At 47.9% G+C, this 16023-nt stretch overlaps 1 protein-coding gene across 2 annotated transcripts in view; it reads left to right on the top strand.

Moving 5' to 3' along the window:
* C1QTNF12 (C1q and TNF related 12) overlaps positions 1–16023 on the top strand; it is a 37680-nt gene that overhangs the window by 8343 nt on the left and 13314 nt on the right. The window contains exons 2-6 of one of the 2 annotated variants that reach the window (XM_035120700.2): positions 7874–7993; positions 10165–10276; positions 10972–11153; positions 15462–15570; positions 15848–15938. In XM_035120700.2, coding sequence (XP_034976591.1) covers positions 7874–7993; positions 10165–10276; positions 10972–11153; positions 15462–15570; positions 15848–15938 — 614 coding nt within the window. The remainder of the gene's footprint in view (positions 1–7873; positions 7994–10164; positions 10277–10971; positions 11154–15461; positions 15571–15847; positions 15939–16023) is intronic. The other variant, XM_060276202.1, reaches the window with a different exon arrangement.

The following is a 16023-nucleotide window of genomic DNA, read 5'->3' on the forward strand; positions in this document are numbered from 1 at the left end:
GCAAAAACAGCGCAGCACTCTTAAAAGCCCTTTCCTTTAAAGTTGTTAGCTCCCCAAGGCCTGCTGGAATACAACAGTCTTCACCTTCACTAGTGGAAGGACAACAAGGAGGGAGCCAGTCTAACTTCTCTAGGGAGTTCCAAAGTCTGGGAGCCACCACTAAGAAGGCCCTCTCCTGCATCCCCATCATACCTGCGAGGGTGGCAGGACCAAGAGAAGGCTCTCTCCCAAGGATCTCAGAGCTTGGGCAGGTTTGCATCTGGGAATACCTTTCAAATAGCCTGGGCCTAAGCCAGGCTTCCTCAGCCTCGGCCCTCCAGATGTTTTTGGCTTACAACTCCCATGATCCCTAGCTAGAAGGACCAGCGATCAGGGATGATGGGAATTGTAGTCTCAAAACATCTGGAGGCCCAAGGTTGAGGAAGCCTGGCCTAAGCTGTGTAGGACTTTATAACCAGCACTTTAAATTGTGCCTGGAAACAGACCAGTAGCCAGTTATAACCAGGTAGTCGTGGGCTTCCTATGACCAACCCCGGTCAACCGTCTGGCTGCAGCTCATTGGCCCTTCTGAAGTTTCTGAGCACGCTTCCAAGGCAGCCCCTCTGTGCGCGGCAATCTGTTCAGTCTCCTGGACCAGCCTCCGCTGTGGCCGTGGGTCCACCCCCCCCCTGCTTTGGCTTCTTGTTCGCCGTGGTGGCTCAGCCACCCCGGCTGGGCTGCAGGCATCTCCCTTCAGCTGCCGGAGCCTGCCTTTGCCAAGACGAACAGAGCGCGGCTTACATGCTCATTCCCGGGATTGCTCATGCATGCCATAGTAATTAAATAATAATACCACAAGGACAGAACATTCATTTTAACTGTCAGTCACGCCGGCTGGTGGTGGGGAAAGCAGGGAGCGCCCGGCCTGCCTCTCTCCAAGAGGGATTTGTAACTCAAGGAAGCCAGCGGCGGTGGCCAGGCCTGCGTGGCTTCTCTTTGCGGCCGGTGCGAGGCGGCTGCAGAAGAGAGCCCTGGCACGAGGCTCTGTTTGCAGCCTTTCCCACGCTCGTGTGATCGCAGAGCACAGCCCAAAAGCTCATTGGGAAAAGATATATTATTATTACTGTTATTTTGGTGGTGCTCTTTGTACAAACTTGCAGCTAGGTCCTCACAAACTGCATAGGAAGCTGTCTTGTGCATTGCAGGGGCTGGAGCAAGTCAATATGAGGGGAGGTTGGGACATTTTGCATTGCAGAGGGTTGGACCAGATGATGGAGGAGTGGAATATTATGCATGCACAATGTGGAGAAAGTGAACTGGGGAAGCTTTCTTCCTCCCTCTCTCCTAATGCCAGAACTCGTGGACATCCAGTGAAGCTGAATATGGAATGGTTTAGGATAGATAAAATGCGATCCAGATGCAGGGCTCCTCTTTATGTCCTGATGAGAGAGAGTTGGACTTCGCAGCCATACTGCAACCTGCTGTCAAACACCTCCCGATTCAAAGGTAGTCTATCATGGAAGGTGGGGAGGAGTATATTGCTGTTCGATGAACACAACCCCAAAGTCCTCCAGTAGAAAAGCAGAGCCTGAAACATGGTTTGATATTTGTCTAGAAAACGAGGTGTCAGAACTCATCATGAACCTTGTTCTCTTATCATGGCAATAGCGCCCACCTGAGAGGTGCCAGAACTGAGTTCCCGTGAGTTCCGGCCAGGGGTGCCAACTTGAATAAAATATTGGGGGGGGGAGGTAAGCCCCCACACTGCACAATCAATCACATGATGCACTGCACGCACACCATTTGAATGGCAGTGCCCATCAACTTTGGGGGGTGGTGGCTCCCTCGGCCCCTACGAATTGGCTCCTATGGTTTAGGCTGAAAAAATGTTCTGCCTTAGAGTGACGGTGGGGAACCTCAGATCTGGGGGTCAGATGTAGCCCTCTGGGGTTCTTATCTGGCTCCTGGATCTCTCCCTGGACGACACTCCTCACCAGCCCTGCTTTGCATCCTCCTTGAGTGTTTTTGCCTGACTGGAACATGTCCTTGAGCTCCGATCATGCCTCTTTGCTTGCCTGGATGGAGGACAGAGAGGGCTGTGCCAGTGTGTCTGTGAAAACTAGCCTACTGAATGAAGGTAAAATTTGCATTCTTGGCCCTGCCCACATTTGCCTCGGGGCCCCACCCACCCTTGGCATGTGGCCCTGGGCAGGTCACCCAGAAGGAAATGTGGCATTCAGGCTGAAAAACCCCTGATTTTGAGGCTAGGCCTTTGGTGGGAGAGCAAATAGCGAACTTGAAACCTGAAAGTTCACGTGAGGCTCAGAGAAACCCAAGGATTTGCGGAAGAAGGGTGGGGGGAGCTTGGGGGAGGGAGGCTCCCCCCCTTAAAAAAAATCAGTCCAGTATTGGATTGAGCATGTTCAAGTGGGCACAGCATGTTGACTATCAGGGGGGTTAAAATGGAAAACTAGGGCAGAAACAGAAAGGTGTGTCCACCAGGGAACCAACGCAGAGCTGGCCGTCGGGAAGCCTAACATGGCAACATTTCCCCTGGAGGTTCTACCTGTAGGATTTTTAGAAATTTAGAATTTACTTCTTGAATTTTTTGTGGGTACATTCAAGTTAGGAGAAGTTGCTCAAGAGGTATTCCTCCTGCGAGCACCCCCTCCCAAGACATTTGTTTCACCGGCAGCAATTTGGGATCCCGTAAAACACTTGATTCCTGATCCCGTACTTGGGATGTCTGCTTGACCCGAGGGCGTGCTTGACAGATCTAACATTGGCACTAATTACTCAATTACCATGGAATGTGTGAAGGCTCTGCTGGAAATGACTCAGGCAGCCCCTTCCTTTGGCTCGCAAGCCAGACAGCTGCTATTCCGCAAGCCCCCACCTGGGGCAAGAGAGGAGGGGGGCGGTGCTGAGTGAGCCAGGGCGCTCCAATTGGTAGCCCTTGGGCCTGATCTGGCCCCAGGGGTTGCTAGGACATATGTTATGTAGCTGTAAAAAAAAGGGCGGGGGGGGGGGGACCTGACACTTTCAACCAGTGACGGCTGGTGCCTGCTGGGATTGGTAGGGTTCCCTCCTCCTCCTCCTTGCTGAGTTCTACAAGGGCAACACTGAGGCCAAGAAGCAGGAAGCTGGCAGCCAGAGCTACCTTCCTGCCTGCTCTTCTCTTGGCCATTAGGAGACCATGCAAACTGCAGCATGACAACAACCTTACCTTTTTATGTATATAGGAAGATGATGATGATGATGATGATGATAATAATAGGTGGTATCCAACTGAGTCTTATACAGAGTAAACCAGTCTAAACTAATGTACATAAGTTACTCATGCCCATTCCATTTATTTCAATGGACCTACTCTGCGTGGGACTAACACTGTATGTAACATAACAATAAATGAAGAAGACAAGGGACAGGCAGCTGAGAGAAAACTCTTAGAAAGGGATTTTCTGATTCAGCTTCTAAATAGTAAGCTGATACTGAACTGAGCCCTTTGCTGAGTGGAGGGGACCCTCGGAGGAACTCTCTAAGTTTTCCCAACCATCCGGTAATTCTGGTTTGGGTGTCTCTGATTTCCTGAGTTCTTTTTTTCCTGAGTTTCTTTTTTCTTTTTGCCAACACCCTAATCTGAGAGGGATCCACCCCCCCTCCATCCAAGCCCCCTCCCTTAGATAAATCCCGACGTGTGCCAATATGCATTCTTCTTTTCTAATTTTGATACATTCTTTCCACCACCCCACCACCCCTTGCTTTCATTAACAAGCCCCAGATTCCAAGAGGTGATTCATTAAAGCTCCTGAGCTGACAGTTCATTCATTGGAGGGGCTCGTGACTCCCGGGCTTGTCTTCTTCTTCTTCTCCCTGTTGATGATGGAACTTTGGCATGTGATTTGGCTGGGGAGGCTGTCACTCCCAGATTCCATTTTTGACAGGCGATCGGTGGCAGTGGGCAGATGCTCTGCCACCAAGCTACGGACCTTTTCTTACTAGGAACAGAGGAAGCTGACTTACCCCATGACAGCTTTGCTCTTCTTCCACAATTGGAGGCAGGAATGCTTCTGAAAACCAGTTGCTGGAAGCCTCAGGAGGGCAGAGTTCTTTTCTCCTCGGGTTCTGCCTGAAGGTTTCCCAGAGGCATCTGATTGGCCACTGTGAGAACAGGATGCTGGAGTAGGTGGGCGTTGGGCCTGATCCAGCAGGGCTCCTTTTATGTTCCTATGTAAGTCACGTAATTGATCCTCCCAGCTTAATGACATCTACACCAGCTGGTCTTCAGCTGGCCCAGACCCAAGGCCCACCTCTGACACATGACCTATAATAAGCATGGGACCCATTTTCACATTTCCACTTTTGATTTATACTTTACTAGCGGGGAATGCCCAGGAATTTGTAGAGAAACCAATGAATATTGCGATTTATTTAAATAGGTAGTGTTATCTGTGAGCTTTTGGTCGCGCCGAAAACTGGGCAAAGTCGCACCAAAGTCCACCGTCTCGATTCAGAAATGGCACTTGGCACCCAGATGTTGATGAAGACCACTCTCCCCTCCCCCATCTCAGGAATCCTCGTGCCAAGCTTGGCGACGCTATCTCGAGAGGCGGCTGAACCAATAGAGGACAAACGGACAACCCGTTTTTCCAAAACGCACAGTAGATAATGCCTGATAATGTGCACAATTAAGCCTAAAATGACAATTCACAGTGCAGTATGCCTTAGCATCGCCACCAAATGAAAACCCAATGGTTTTTAAGCTTCATAATTGCCTAAAAGCTGAGAAGAAGGTATTGAAAACAGGTTTGTTTGTTTTTTTGCATGCTGGGAGAAGTCCAGTAAGCTGCCGAAGTAGAGTAGAAAGTGAACAGGGCGCCCCTGCTCCATAGAGATCTCCCACACTAGAAGCGTCAATATAGGAAGGTGGGGCATGTGATTGGCCAAAAATATGTATCTTATTAAAGGAATGGCTCATGTTTTTTCCTGCCATATTGCAGCACTCGTGGAGATTGATAGAGCGAGTGCCTCATCAGAAGAACGGATCCTAGCCCAGACACCACACATAGGACTCCTTTGGTCTTGTCAGCCTTAACTGGAATCCAACTTGGCGTCACCCACCTGGTGTAGACCCTGGAGCCCACGTGTAGGTCCTGATCCATTGGTTGAAGATTCATGATCTATATTGATTCCATGGGCTTATTGCTGGAGTCTTTTCCAACCATACCTGTGAATACCAGGGGTGGCACCTGGGCCCCCTTTGCATGGAAAAGACCTGCCCCCCACCCCCACAAGTCGGGGCCCTTCTCAGAGAACAAAAATTGGGAGCATCAATTGGGAGGGAGCACCCTTGGCACCCAGAAGGTTCCATGTTCAATGCCTGGCATCTCCAGTTAAAAGGGATCAGATAGCAAGGAAAAGAGCCTGGAGTGGCGATTGGGGGGGGGGGTCAAATCTGCCTAATTCACGGTTTCTGAAACAATACACAACATGAAACACAGCTGCCCTGTGAAACCCGCACTTCTCCAAACATAGCAATGCCAAATAGCATGTACCGTACAAAAGAGTGCACATGCTGGGGTAAAATGGCTTAGATGAGGGAAAATATACAACACACATTGTCTTAGGGGAACTCGCTTTGTAACCAAAGGTTAGGCAAAACTGCATACTCAAATGTGTATATTGGGAGAAATCTGGACTAAAAAGCTGCTGAGTTTTTATGAGGATTTAAAAAAAGAAAATCTAACTTGGTGCAGAAGTGTGGAGGAGTGAATGGGGGGGGGGACTGAAAGTGACAGGGTCATAGAGCTGTAGAGCTGGAAGGGACATATAGCCAAAAACTCCAACGAAGGAGAGCCCCCCACTTTCTGAGGGATCCATTCCACTGTCAAATAGCTCCTGCCATCAGAAAACTCTTCCTAATGCTTAGTTGGAATTGCCTTTCTTGTAACGTGATTCCATTGGTTTGGGTCCTACCATCTGGAGCTACGGGGGGACGGGGGGCAAGCTTGCTCCATCTTCCATGTGACAGCCCTTTAGATATTTGAAGGTGGCTATCAAATTCCCTCTCAGTCTCCTCTTTTCCAAGCTAAGCATACCTTCAACCATTCCTCATGAGGCTTGGTTTCCATACCTTTTATCATCTTGGTCACCCTCCTCTGAACACATTCCAGGTTGTCAAGATCCTTCTTAAACTGTGGTGACCAAAGCTGGACACAGTACTCCAGGTGTGGCCTGACCAAGGCAGGATAGAGCAAGACTATTACTGTACAGTACTTCCCTTGATCTGGACACTATACTTCTGCTGATGCAGCCTAGAATAGGCTTTCACACTTCATGGAAAAATACCCCAAGTTGGTATATAAGGCACCTGTCATGAATGCTGTAGTTGCAACCTGCACTGCAGAAGTTACATCAAATGATTGGACTAGGTGACCAGAAAGTTCTCTTTATGATTACGCACTCATAAGGGAACCAACAGAATTACCTGCCTTCGTTGTTAGGTGCCCATTGCTTCCTTGCAGGGCTTAGGTGCTCTGGTCTTGTTGCTATCTTCCAATCAGAATGCCTGGCCTCAGTGCCCTCTAGCTGTGAAATGGGGGTTTTTTTTTAATGCTTTAAACCACAAGTAAAGCATTTGAAAGCCGGAGCAGGAGGAAATGCTTCTCCGTGAAAACCTTCTAAGGGCAAAAATAAAATCTGCTTCTAATTTTAGTTAAAGTGGAAAATAAGTCTGGGCAATAGCGCCTTGGTGTTAATAGCAGGGGTGGACAGAAAGTAGATCTACTGGAGCTCAGTGGTATGATTTCTGACTCCCCATTATTTAACAATATAAGCTACAACAAAGGGCTTCAGTTCTATGCACAAGTACTTGCCTAATCTAGGAGCAAGTTGTATGTAACGTTGAGCCTCGGTGTTCCCCATCTGTAAAATGGGTCTTAATATTGAAGTGTGCAGGCATAGCTTGCTGTTTCTTAAAATTGTGAGGTTTTTTAAAAAAATAATATATCTCCCATGGCTAAGGCTTCTGCTTTTGTTTTGTCTCAGCCTCGGCATTTCTCCCCACCCCCAATTTTAAAAAATATTTTTTCCTCCTCAAGCATAGATGTGGCTCTTAATTTAGGTTTATGGAAAATGCAAAACAACCATTCTGAGACCTGAATTTCTGAACTGCAAAATTTGATTTTCAACCTTGGAAATCCTCATAGGGAAACTGAAGTATTTTCAGTCCAAAAATCAACCCTCAATGCCGAATTTAGGGGGTGGGGGCTGGGTGTTCCAGGTATCAATAAAAAATGGCTTTCTTTTCTGTTCTACTGAAGGAACCATTACTGAAAGCTGAGCAACACTGTTGGATTATATATCTATACATCTATATATGGGGTAATGTCAATTGAACAGTTAATGTGCAGAACAACAGGCCATTGTGAACATTCACAAGACTTTGCGGAGAATGTGCACATAACCTGTCCATGAATTCTGCAGAATTCCATATATATATATATATATATATATATATATATATATATATATATATATAAAACCTCCAACAGGTCTTGGGGAATGAGCGTATCTCGAATGCATTTTTGTACATTCTCCAGCCAATATGCACAATCTTCAACAGGTCTTGGGGAATGTGCACATTTCCCGAGACCCTGTGGGAAATTATGTGTATACTGCCGAGGAAATGTGCACAGTTTACCCGTCAGGGACAGATTATGTGCACGTTTTCCGTGAGGCCTGATGATTGTGCACTATGGCCGGTTATTATGCACATGAACCACTCAACTTACATTACCTCCAGCACATTCACACGCAAACACACACACACATATATAATTGGCTGTGGATAAAAGACTCACAGTGCCCTCAATCCTTCTTCTTCTTTCCTTAGATGCTAGAGTCCCCAGACCCTCGCATCACTGACCCGCGTCGGACGTGGATTTCATTTGTACATCGTCCTGATGATGGCAGCAACTCCAAAAAGAAATGCAAAGGCAGAGATAAGAAATTAGTAGGTTATTCTCGGAAGCCCTTTTAGCTGTCCATTACAACCATCATGATAATAAACCCTTCCCTCTGGTTCTGAAGTTTCAGGGTGGGAGTGTCGTTAATCTGTGCAGTCAAAATGGCACCATCCATCCATGAGAGGGTGGGGTCAGTTTGGGGAAACGCCAAGGTTTGCAGAAGTAGAGAAGCATTTTGGGGGGGGGCGGTGGGAAGATTGCAGTTTTATGCATGTCTATTCAGAAGTAGTCCAATGAGGTGTACTCCTCCCTGGTTAAATGCGGGGCCGGATTTAGGTTTGATGAGGCCCTAAGCTACTGAAGGTAACGGGGCCCTTTATATGCCCAGCTGAGCTGTCCTTTGTCAACAACAAATTGTCGCTGTTTTTGTGTGTTGAATATATGCTATACAGTAATTTATGGACCTAATAGGTACCTAAAGCCATTTGCACATAACAAAATACGTATTTTACCAAAGTAATTGTTGAGCTGAAATACAAATAAGAAGTATCTTAACAGTGAAATACAATTAAGAAAAAGTATATTAACAGTGAAATAATTATTAAGCTCTAACTTAAAACGATTGAGGAGCCCATTGCTTACATCATAGGAGCCTACGCAACACAAAACACTGTTGCTGTATGTAGGTTTTATTTTATTTGTTTCTTATCTTACATTTTGGAAATGAACATCCAGTCCCCCCCTTTAAATGTTTTTTGGGGGGCCCAAGAGAGTGGGGCCCTAAGCTGTAGCTTGTTCAGCTTATACGTAAATCCAGCACTGGTTCTAGTGTATAGTGTATAGGATTGCAACCTTGGTGTGTGTGTGTGTTTGGAGTGGGGGGCAGGGGAGATTTTGCCACTCACATTTGTTTTGTGAGTCACCGGCCCCCAGTTCCGTCTTCTGCCTCGCCAGTTAAAAGATCTTGAGCTGCAGGGCTGCAAAGAACAGAAGAGGAATCCTGCAGCTTATATCCGGCCCATGGGTGTAGCCAGGATTTATGCTGTTTGCCGGGGCGGGGGGCGGGGGAAGGACACCCACCTGTCGCCATTTTCTTCCTGGCTCTGACTAGCTGATTTGGAATGAAACAACAGGTTGTTTTTAATAAAAAAAATTCTTTTGACCCCATGTGCTCAGAAAAACCTGTCATTTCGATTTCAGATATTCTGATTATTTCTACTTTCAGTTAAGTTTGTATTTATTTATTTACTGGATTGGGGGGGGGCAGGTGCTCCTCTGCCACCCATGATCAGGCCTCAGGTTTGCTGACTCCAGCATCCTGTTCTCACAGTGCTCACCCTTTTGCCTCTGGGAAGCCTGTGAGCAGGACCTGAGCGCAACAGCAAACTCTCCTCTCTTGCAGTTCCCAGAAACTGGTATGCAAAGGTTTACTGCCTCCGATAGTGGAGGCAGAACAGAGCCCCCCCTAGCTAGCAGCCGCTGGCAGCCTTGTCCTCCTCTAGCAGAGCCTCGTGTGGTTTGTTTTCAGATTGTTCTCCGCTTCAATCCCCGGTGTCTACAGTTAGGGTCTTTATCCTAGGAACAGGAGAAGAGCCTGCTGGATCAGGGCCCATGTAGTCCAGCATCCTGCTCTCACAGTGGCCAGCCAGGTGCCTGTGGGAAACCAGCAAGCAGAACCTGAGCACATGAACATTACTCTGACCGTGGAGACAGAGCATAGCCATCATGGCTAGTAGGCGTTGAGAGCCTTGTCCTCCAGGTCTACCAAAGATCCTGAAGAGTGAATGCCAATGATTTGATATTGGGCTCAGTCAGTCGGGGCGAACCTTTGGCCCTTCGGATCCTGCTGAACTACAACTGCTGTCATCCCTGACCATCGACCGCCCTTGCTAGGGCTGATGGGAGTTGTAGTTCAGCAACATCTGGAGAGCAGGAAGTTCCCCACTCCTGGAAGACCTGACCCAGCATCCGGCAAATTGTATTTTCATTGTTGGGGCTGTATTCTTTCTCTCCCCAACCGCACCCCCCCCCCCCCGTTTGCATTATTCTGTATTTTGTAAATGTTGCGAGTTTTGCCTTGAAACCCAACTTGCGAGAAAGGTGGGATATAGAATATATGAAATGAAGGAGTCAAATCGAATGAACCAGGCTAGCATATTTATCACTAATGAGGTTTCTGAATCCCCTCTCTCTCCCCAAACACTCTTCTTTCTTTCAGCGGGGGCTTGTTGGGCCTCCAGGACCCCCTGGCCCTCCAGGCCCCCCGGGGGCTCCAGGGGCAGAAGTCACCCAGGAAGTCTTGCTGCAGGAGTTCAAGAAGATGTTAAAAGGTACGCGGGTTCAAGAGAGGCCGGCCTCCTTCCAAGCTCAGGCGGCAGCATCTTCCTCTCTTGTTCTTTTTCTCAAGCCCTCATTTTTTCCCACTACGGCTCTGTTAGCACCACACATTTAAGCCTCACCTGAAGCATGTTCAGAACATCAGAAGAGCCTCCATGCCGGGATCAGGCCAATGGGTCCATCTGGATCACAGCTTCTCAAACGCCAGCTGTTTTGGGACTACAACTCCCACCATCCCTAGCTAGCAGGACCAGTGGTCAGGGATGATGGGAGCTGTAGTCCCAAAACAGCTGGAGACCCAAGTTTGGGAAACCCTGCTCTAGATAGACCAGTGAAATGATCTCACAGTGGCCAACCAGATACCCCAATGGGACATTTGCAAACAGGAGTTCAGCACAAGAGCACTTTAAATGTATGGTGCTGCTATGGCCTAAGGCTGTACAACATGGTATGCTTAAAGCACATGACTCCCCCCCTCTCTTGGAAACTTTAGTTTGTGCAGGGGGCTGGGAATTGTAGTTCTGTGGGGAAGGGGCAAACTACAGTTCCCAGAATTCTTTGGAGGGCAAGGCAAAGTGCTGTGAACGGATGGTGTTCACTCAGCCAAACTCACTCTTCCAGTTGGACAGAGAAGCCGGATTCTCAGGGACTACAAGACGGCCTCCTATTTGATTCCTTTTTCTTACAGAAGCCACCGAGCGGCGGGCCCCTCCTGCTTTGCCAACCCCTCTGAGTGAGGCGCCCCCCTTGCTGCTCTCCCTGGAGGAGGCCACTCCCTACCGGCGAGTGGAGGAGGCTTTTCACTGCAAACTCAAGGGCCAGATCATTGTGGACAAGAAGACCTTGATGGAACTCCAGAACTTCCAGATGGTGAGGAGACCACATCTCTTTAACTAGCAGGCATTATTGGACGGTGGGAGGCATGTATTGGGTTGTAGCCAAGGCTAGTCCTGATTAGAGTAGACCCACTGATGTTAATGAACAGGAGGACTAATTTAAGCCATAGCTACTTCCCCCAAAGGATTCTGGGAGCTGTCATTTGTTAAGGGTGCTGAGAGCTGTGAGGAGACCCCTGTTCTCCCTCACAGAGCTACCATTCCCAGAGTTCCCCAGGAAGAAGAGTTGATTGTTAAACCATGTGAAGAATCATAACTCTGTTTGGGGGGGTAGGGGGGTCTCCTTCCAACTCTCAGCACCCTTAACCAACGGCAGCTCCCAGAATCCTTTGAGGGAAGCCATGGCTGTTCAAAGTGATATCATAGTGTTTTAAACGTGTGAATGTGGCTTACGTTTGTAGTTTATTTACTTACTTTAAGGATTTCATAACCCTCTCGGCCTTGGAATGGCAAGTTTGAGTCCCAGAGCCGTTCTTTAAACTCAATGAATTGCCAAGAGCCTCTCTAAAAGTTAAATCTCTGCTCCCTGCATATGGATGTTGGAAAGGGGGTGGGTGGGCAAAGTTCTCTGGAAGGATAATCCTGGTGCCATGTTAATTGGCGTGGAGAGAGGGAGACTCAAGACATCTTAATAGCCATCAGGGGCTGTAATGGAGGGAGTCAGTCCTTTCTTAATTACATTTGGCAGATTCTTGGGGCCTGCCCGTGCCAAGGGGTACACTGGTGCCAGCACTTGTGGGCCTGAGCAGGGCGTGTTTGGGGCACAAACGTAGCCGTGAGTCTGCGGCACAGTTGCTGTGGGCGCCGACAGCGGGACGAGAGGGCATCCTGGCGACGAAAGGGAAAATAGGCCCTTGTCAAGGCGGCATTTCATCACCTCAGTCTTTGGGTGTATCTGCAGACTGAACGCAAAGTCCTTGGGAATCAGAAGTGGGGAGAGAGACCTGTTGTGCTCCAGCCCTGCTTGTGGGGTTCCCAGAGGGCTGTCTGGTTGACCACTGTGGGGACACGGTGCTGGGCTGTGTTGTGTGTTGGGCCCGGAGGCGCCAGTTTCTCTGGACAATTGAGGGGGCCCCGACACAAAGTCCTGACATCATGTGTGGGTCCCTCTGAATACTGAGTGGGCCCAGCCCCTAAAAAAAAAAAGATTGGGGGTCCGTAGTGCCTTGGGCCCCGGGAGCCGGTCTAATATATCAGGGCTGTCGTTCATAATTCTCCTCCTGGGTATCTTTACTAGAGGATCAGACAAATTCATGAAGGACATGGGTATGTTTAGCATAGGGAAAGAGGAGAATGAGAGGAGATTCGATAGCCATCTACGAATATCTCAAGGGCTGTCACATGGAAGATGGAGCAAGCTTGCCCTGGAGGGTGGGACTCGAACCAATGGCTTTGAGTTACAAGAAAGGAGATTCCGACTAAACAGACAGTATGAGCTGTTTGACAGTGGAATGGTCTCCCTCGGGAGGTGGTGGACTCTCCTTCCTTGGAAGTTTTTAAGCAGAGCTTGGGCGGCCACCTGCTTTAGCTGAGATGCCTGCATTGCAGGGGGTTGGACCAGATGACCCTTGGGGTCCCTTCCAACTCTTTGATTCTCTGATTCAATGGCTACCAATGGCTGCTAGTCCCGATGGCTATGTTCTCTCGCTACTGATGGAGGCAGGATGCTGCACGATACCAGTGGCTGGGAATCGCAACTGGGGAGAGCTCTCAGTTTCTGCTTGCGGGCTTCCCATAATGAGCCTGTGGCTGGCCCACCTGAGAGCAGGATGTTGGGCTTGATGGAGCTTTGGCCCGATCCAGCAGGGCTCTGCTTAGGCTCTTAACATCTTCATGCTTCTGGTGAAGCAGATGCTCTACTGCTGAGCTCAAGTCCTCATAGGGAATGGGAGCACTCTGTTGACGTTCTTTCATTCTGCAAGAGACAGAATGGTGAAGCCGCAGAGAGAGAGAGAAAGACGTGAAGAAACAGGAATGTTTTATCAAGCGGTAATTTACTGGTGCCGGAAAATTGCCTTCCATTTCAAGCCCGCGGTTTCGGGGGAATTAAGTCGCTGCCTCCGTTTTAGTTTAATTGCTTTTAACGAAATGGGGGAAGGAGCAGAGCTGCCAAAAATGGGTTGGCAGCTTCTGCCTAAGAGATTGGAGGGGGTGGACACATAAATTTGAAAAGGGGAGTGGAAGGCCCCATACCATATACTAGGGGTGTCAAATGAGCAACTGAGAAGAATCAAAGCTGTCTTATGCATGGCCTATGGCTTGATATCGCTCTCTACCGTCCTACTCTCCAAAGTGGTACAGCCTTCCAACAGACGCATCATAGTGCTGATAATGCCAAGGCTGAAGGTTCGATCCCTGTATGGAACAGCTGCATAGTCTTGCGTTGCAGGGGGTTGGACTAGATGATCCTCAGGGTCCTTTCCAACTCTACAATTCTATGATTCTATGTAGGTTCGCTCTAGCTCTGTAGCTGTTGAGCTAACTCAAGCAACCCACTCATTTCATCTGAGTTTTATTGATAAATATATTACGTATATCTGCCAGTTTTGTGGATTTTAGCTGTTTTATCCATCCTTTTACGATGGGCCATATCCCACTAAGTCCTTCTTGGTGATAGAGCTACCTGAAATTAATGGACCTACATCTGTCATGTTCATCCATGAGAATGTAAGGAAAGCCCTGCAGCTGAATCAGGCCAATGGTCCATCTAGTTCAACATCCTCTTCTCACAGTGGCCGACGACATGCCCATTAGGATTGCAGTCTTATTTGATGGATGGTTTGATGGAAGATCTATTGTATATTATTTTTTTACCCTTAGTGTTGGTGTATTAATATGCTGGGACCTTTGGACCAAACACCATATAATCATCGTCATCATAAATATTATTATTATTAATAACAGTAGTAGTAGTAGTAGTAGTAGCAATGATTACAATAATATTACTGTATTTTTCCATGTACTGTATAAGATTAGGTTTCCCCCCCAAAAAAATAATGTCAAAAATTAGGGGGCGTCTTATACTCTGGGTCATATCCCCCATTTTCTTAAATCTGAGTCCCCCAAAATAGGGGGCATCTTATACATGGGGGTGTCATATAGATGGAAAAATACGGATAGTAGTAGCAGTAATAACAATTAAAATATTATTAATATTAATAGTAGTAGTAGTAATAATAAATATTATTAATTAGTAACAGTAATTACTAATCGTAATAGAGTTACCTAGGCAAAACCAGATTTCTCTCTCTCCTGAAAAAAACCACCCAAGTTCTGATGTTGCAGCAACAGCAGAACCTCCAATTAATGGGCTTTTTCTTTCCTTGGCACATTAAAGCTAATTTTCTCCTCCTCCTTGATTTGAGCCAAACCCACAGGGCAGGAGCCAAAGATAACAATAAACACCCGCACTGCGTTTATTTTAGGCTAAGTCCGATAATCTTTCCTGCCAGCTTTGCAACTGGAGACCTCTCCCTTGCATGGCAGCAGCTAAACCCAGGGTGGGAGGTTGGGAGGGCTCTTTGGGCCTCCGAGGTCCCCACCCCAAAATTGTAGAGATGAAGGCAAAGAAAAACAGAGGCCGCTAAGCCCCTTCCCAATGGCGCAGAAAAACGTGATTCGGTAGGGCTAGGGCTGCGTGTTTAGGGATGTTTGAGAATTCCGCCGAAACAGAAACGGTAGCAGAAATTGCCAGAGGACACATCCAGAATGGAAATCAATTGGGTGAACATGATCGGCATTTGCTGTTCTGTCTGCTTTCCTTCCTCAAACGATACACAATTGATTATGGTTCTCCCTGCCTCAACCCCCCCATTTGCATTGTGCGATGAAATGAACCGGATGGAATAATGTCACAACCCCATTCCTGGGATAGTGCTCAGGTGGTAGAGCGTGAGACGATGGGTTCGAGACCCACTTTGGGCAAAAATGATTCTTGCATTGCATGGAGTTGGACTAGGTGTCTCTCACGGGTCCCTTCCAACTCTGCAGCCTTATGATTCTTATGTAATCAAGCACTTGGCGCTACGGATGTTACGGTTTCGTTACAGTGGACAAGCGAGGTGAATGGTGCCATTTTTGGTGAAAGGCTTAACTGGGGGGGAAAGATTGAATGTTAAACCTAATGTGGATACAACCCTGAGATTATTGAATGTAAAGCGGTCCGGTGATGTTTTGAGTCAAGGGCACAACTCAAGAAAGTTATGAAATAAAGAGAAGGGGAGCAGTGGAGGCGGTGGCCAGGGTCTCGTTGGATTTGTGACAGCGTTCTTTTTCTCCCTAGCCTTCGGCCAAAGGAGCGTTCCTCCGGGGATCTGGCTTGAACTTAACCACCGGCAGATTTACAGCATCTATATCTGGCATTTATCAGTTTTCGGCCAACGTCCACATTGGTGAGTGGGAACTCTCGCTGCTGGCAGATAACATGTCCTTTTGCCTTCGTTTCCCAGCCGGTCCAGTCTTGGAAAAAGAAGGTCGAATCTAACCCCATGAAAGCTGGCTCCTCTAACACAGGGACCTTATTTATGATCCGAGGGGGTCACATTTGCAACATTTGCAGAGGCAAAAGTGGGTGGGGCGATAAATGTCGATATTAAATTTGCATCGTAGGCTAATTTCTATGCGCACATCTCTATATTCATTACATACCCTCCTTCCTTTTCCTCCAAGACCACAGTGAGCTGAAAAGTAAACTACAGCTTCGAGCAAGAGACAACGTCCGGGTGCTGATCTGCATCGAATCCCTCTGTCATCGCAACACGTAAGTCACTGAGATGCTGCTGCAATGCCATCTCAGGACATGGGTGGTGGGGAACCTTCGGCCCATTGTCCGAATGTGGCCTTCC

Source organism: Zootoca vivipara, chromosome 6 (assembly GCF_963506605.1).
Source record: "Zootoca vivipara chromosome 6, rZooViv1.1, whole genome shotgun sequence".
Classification (NCBI taxonomy): Eukaryota; Metazoa; Chordata; class Lepidosauria; order Squamata; family Lacertidae; genus Zootoca; species Zootoca vivipara.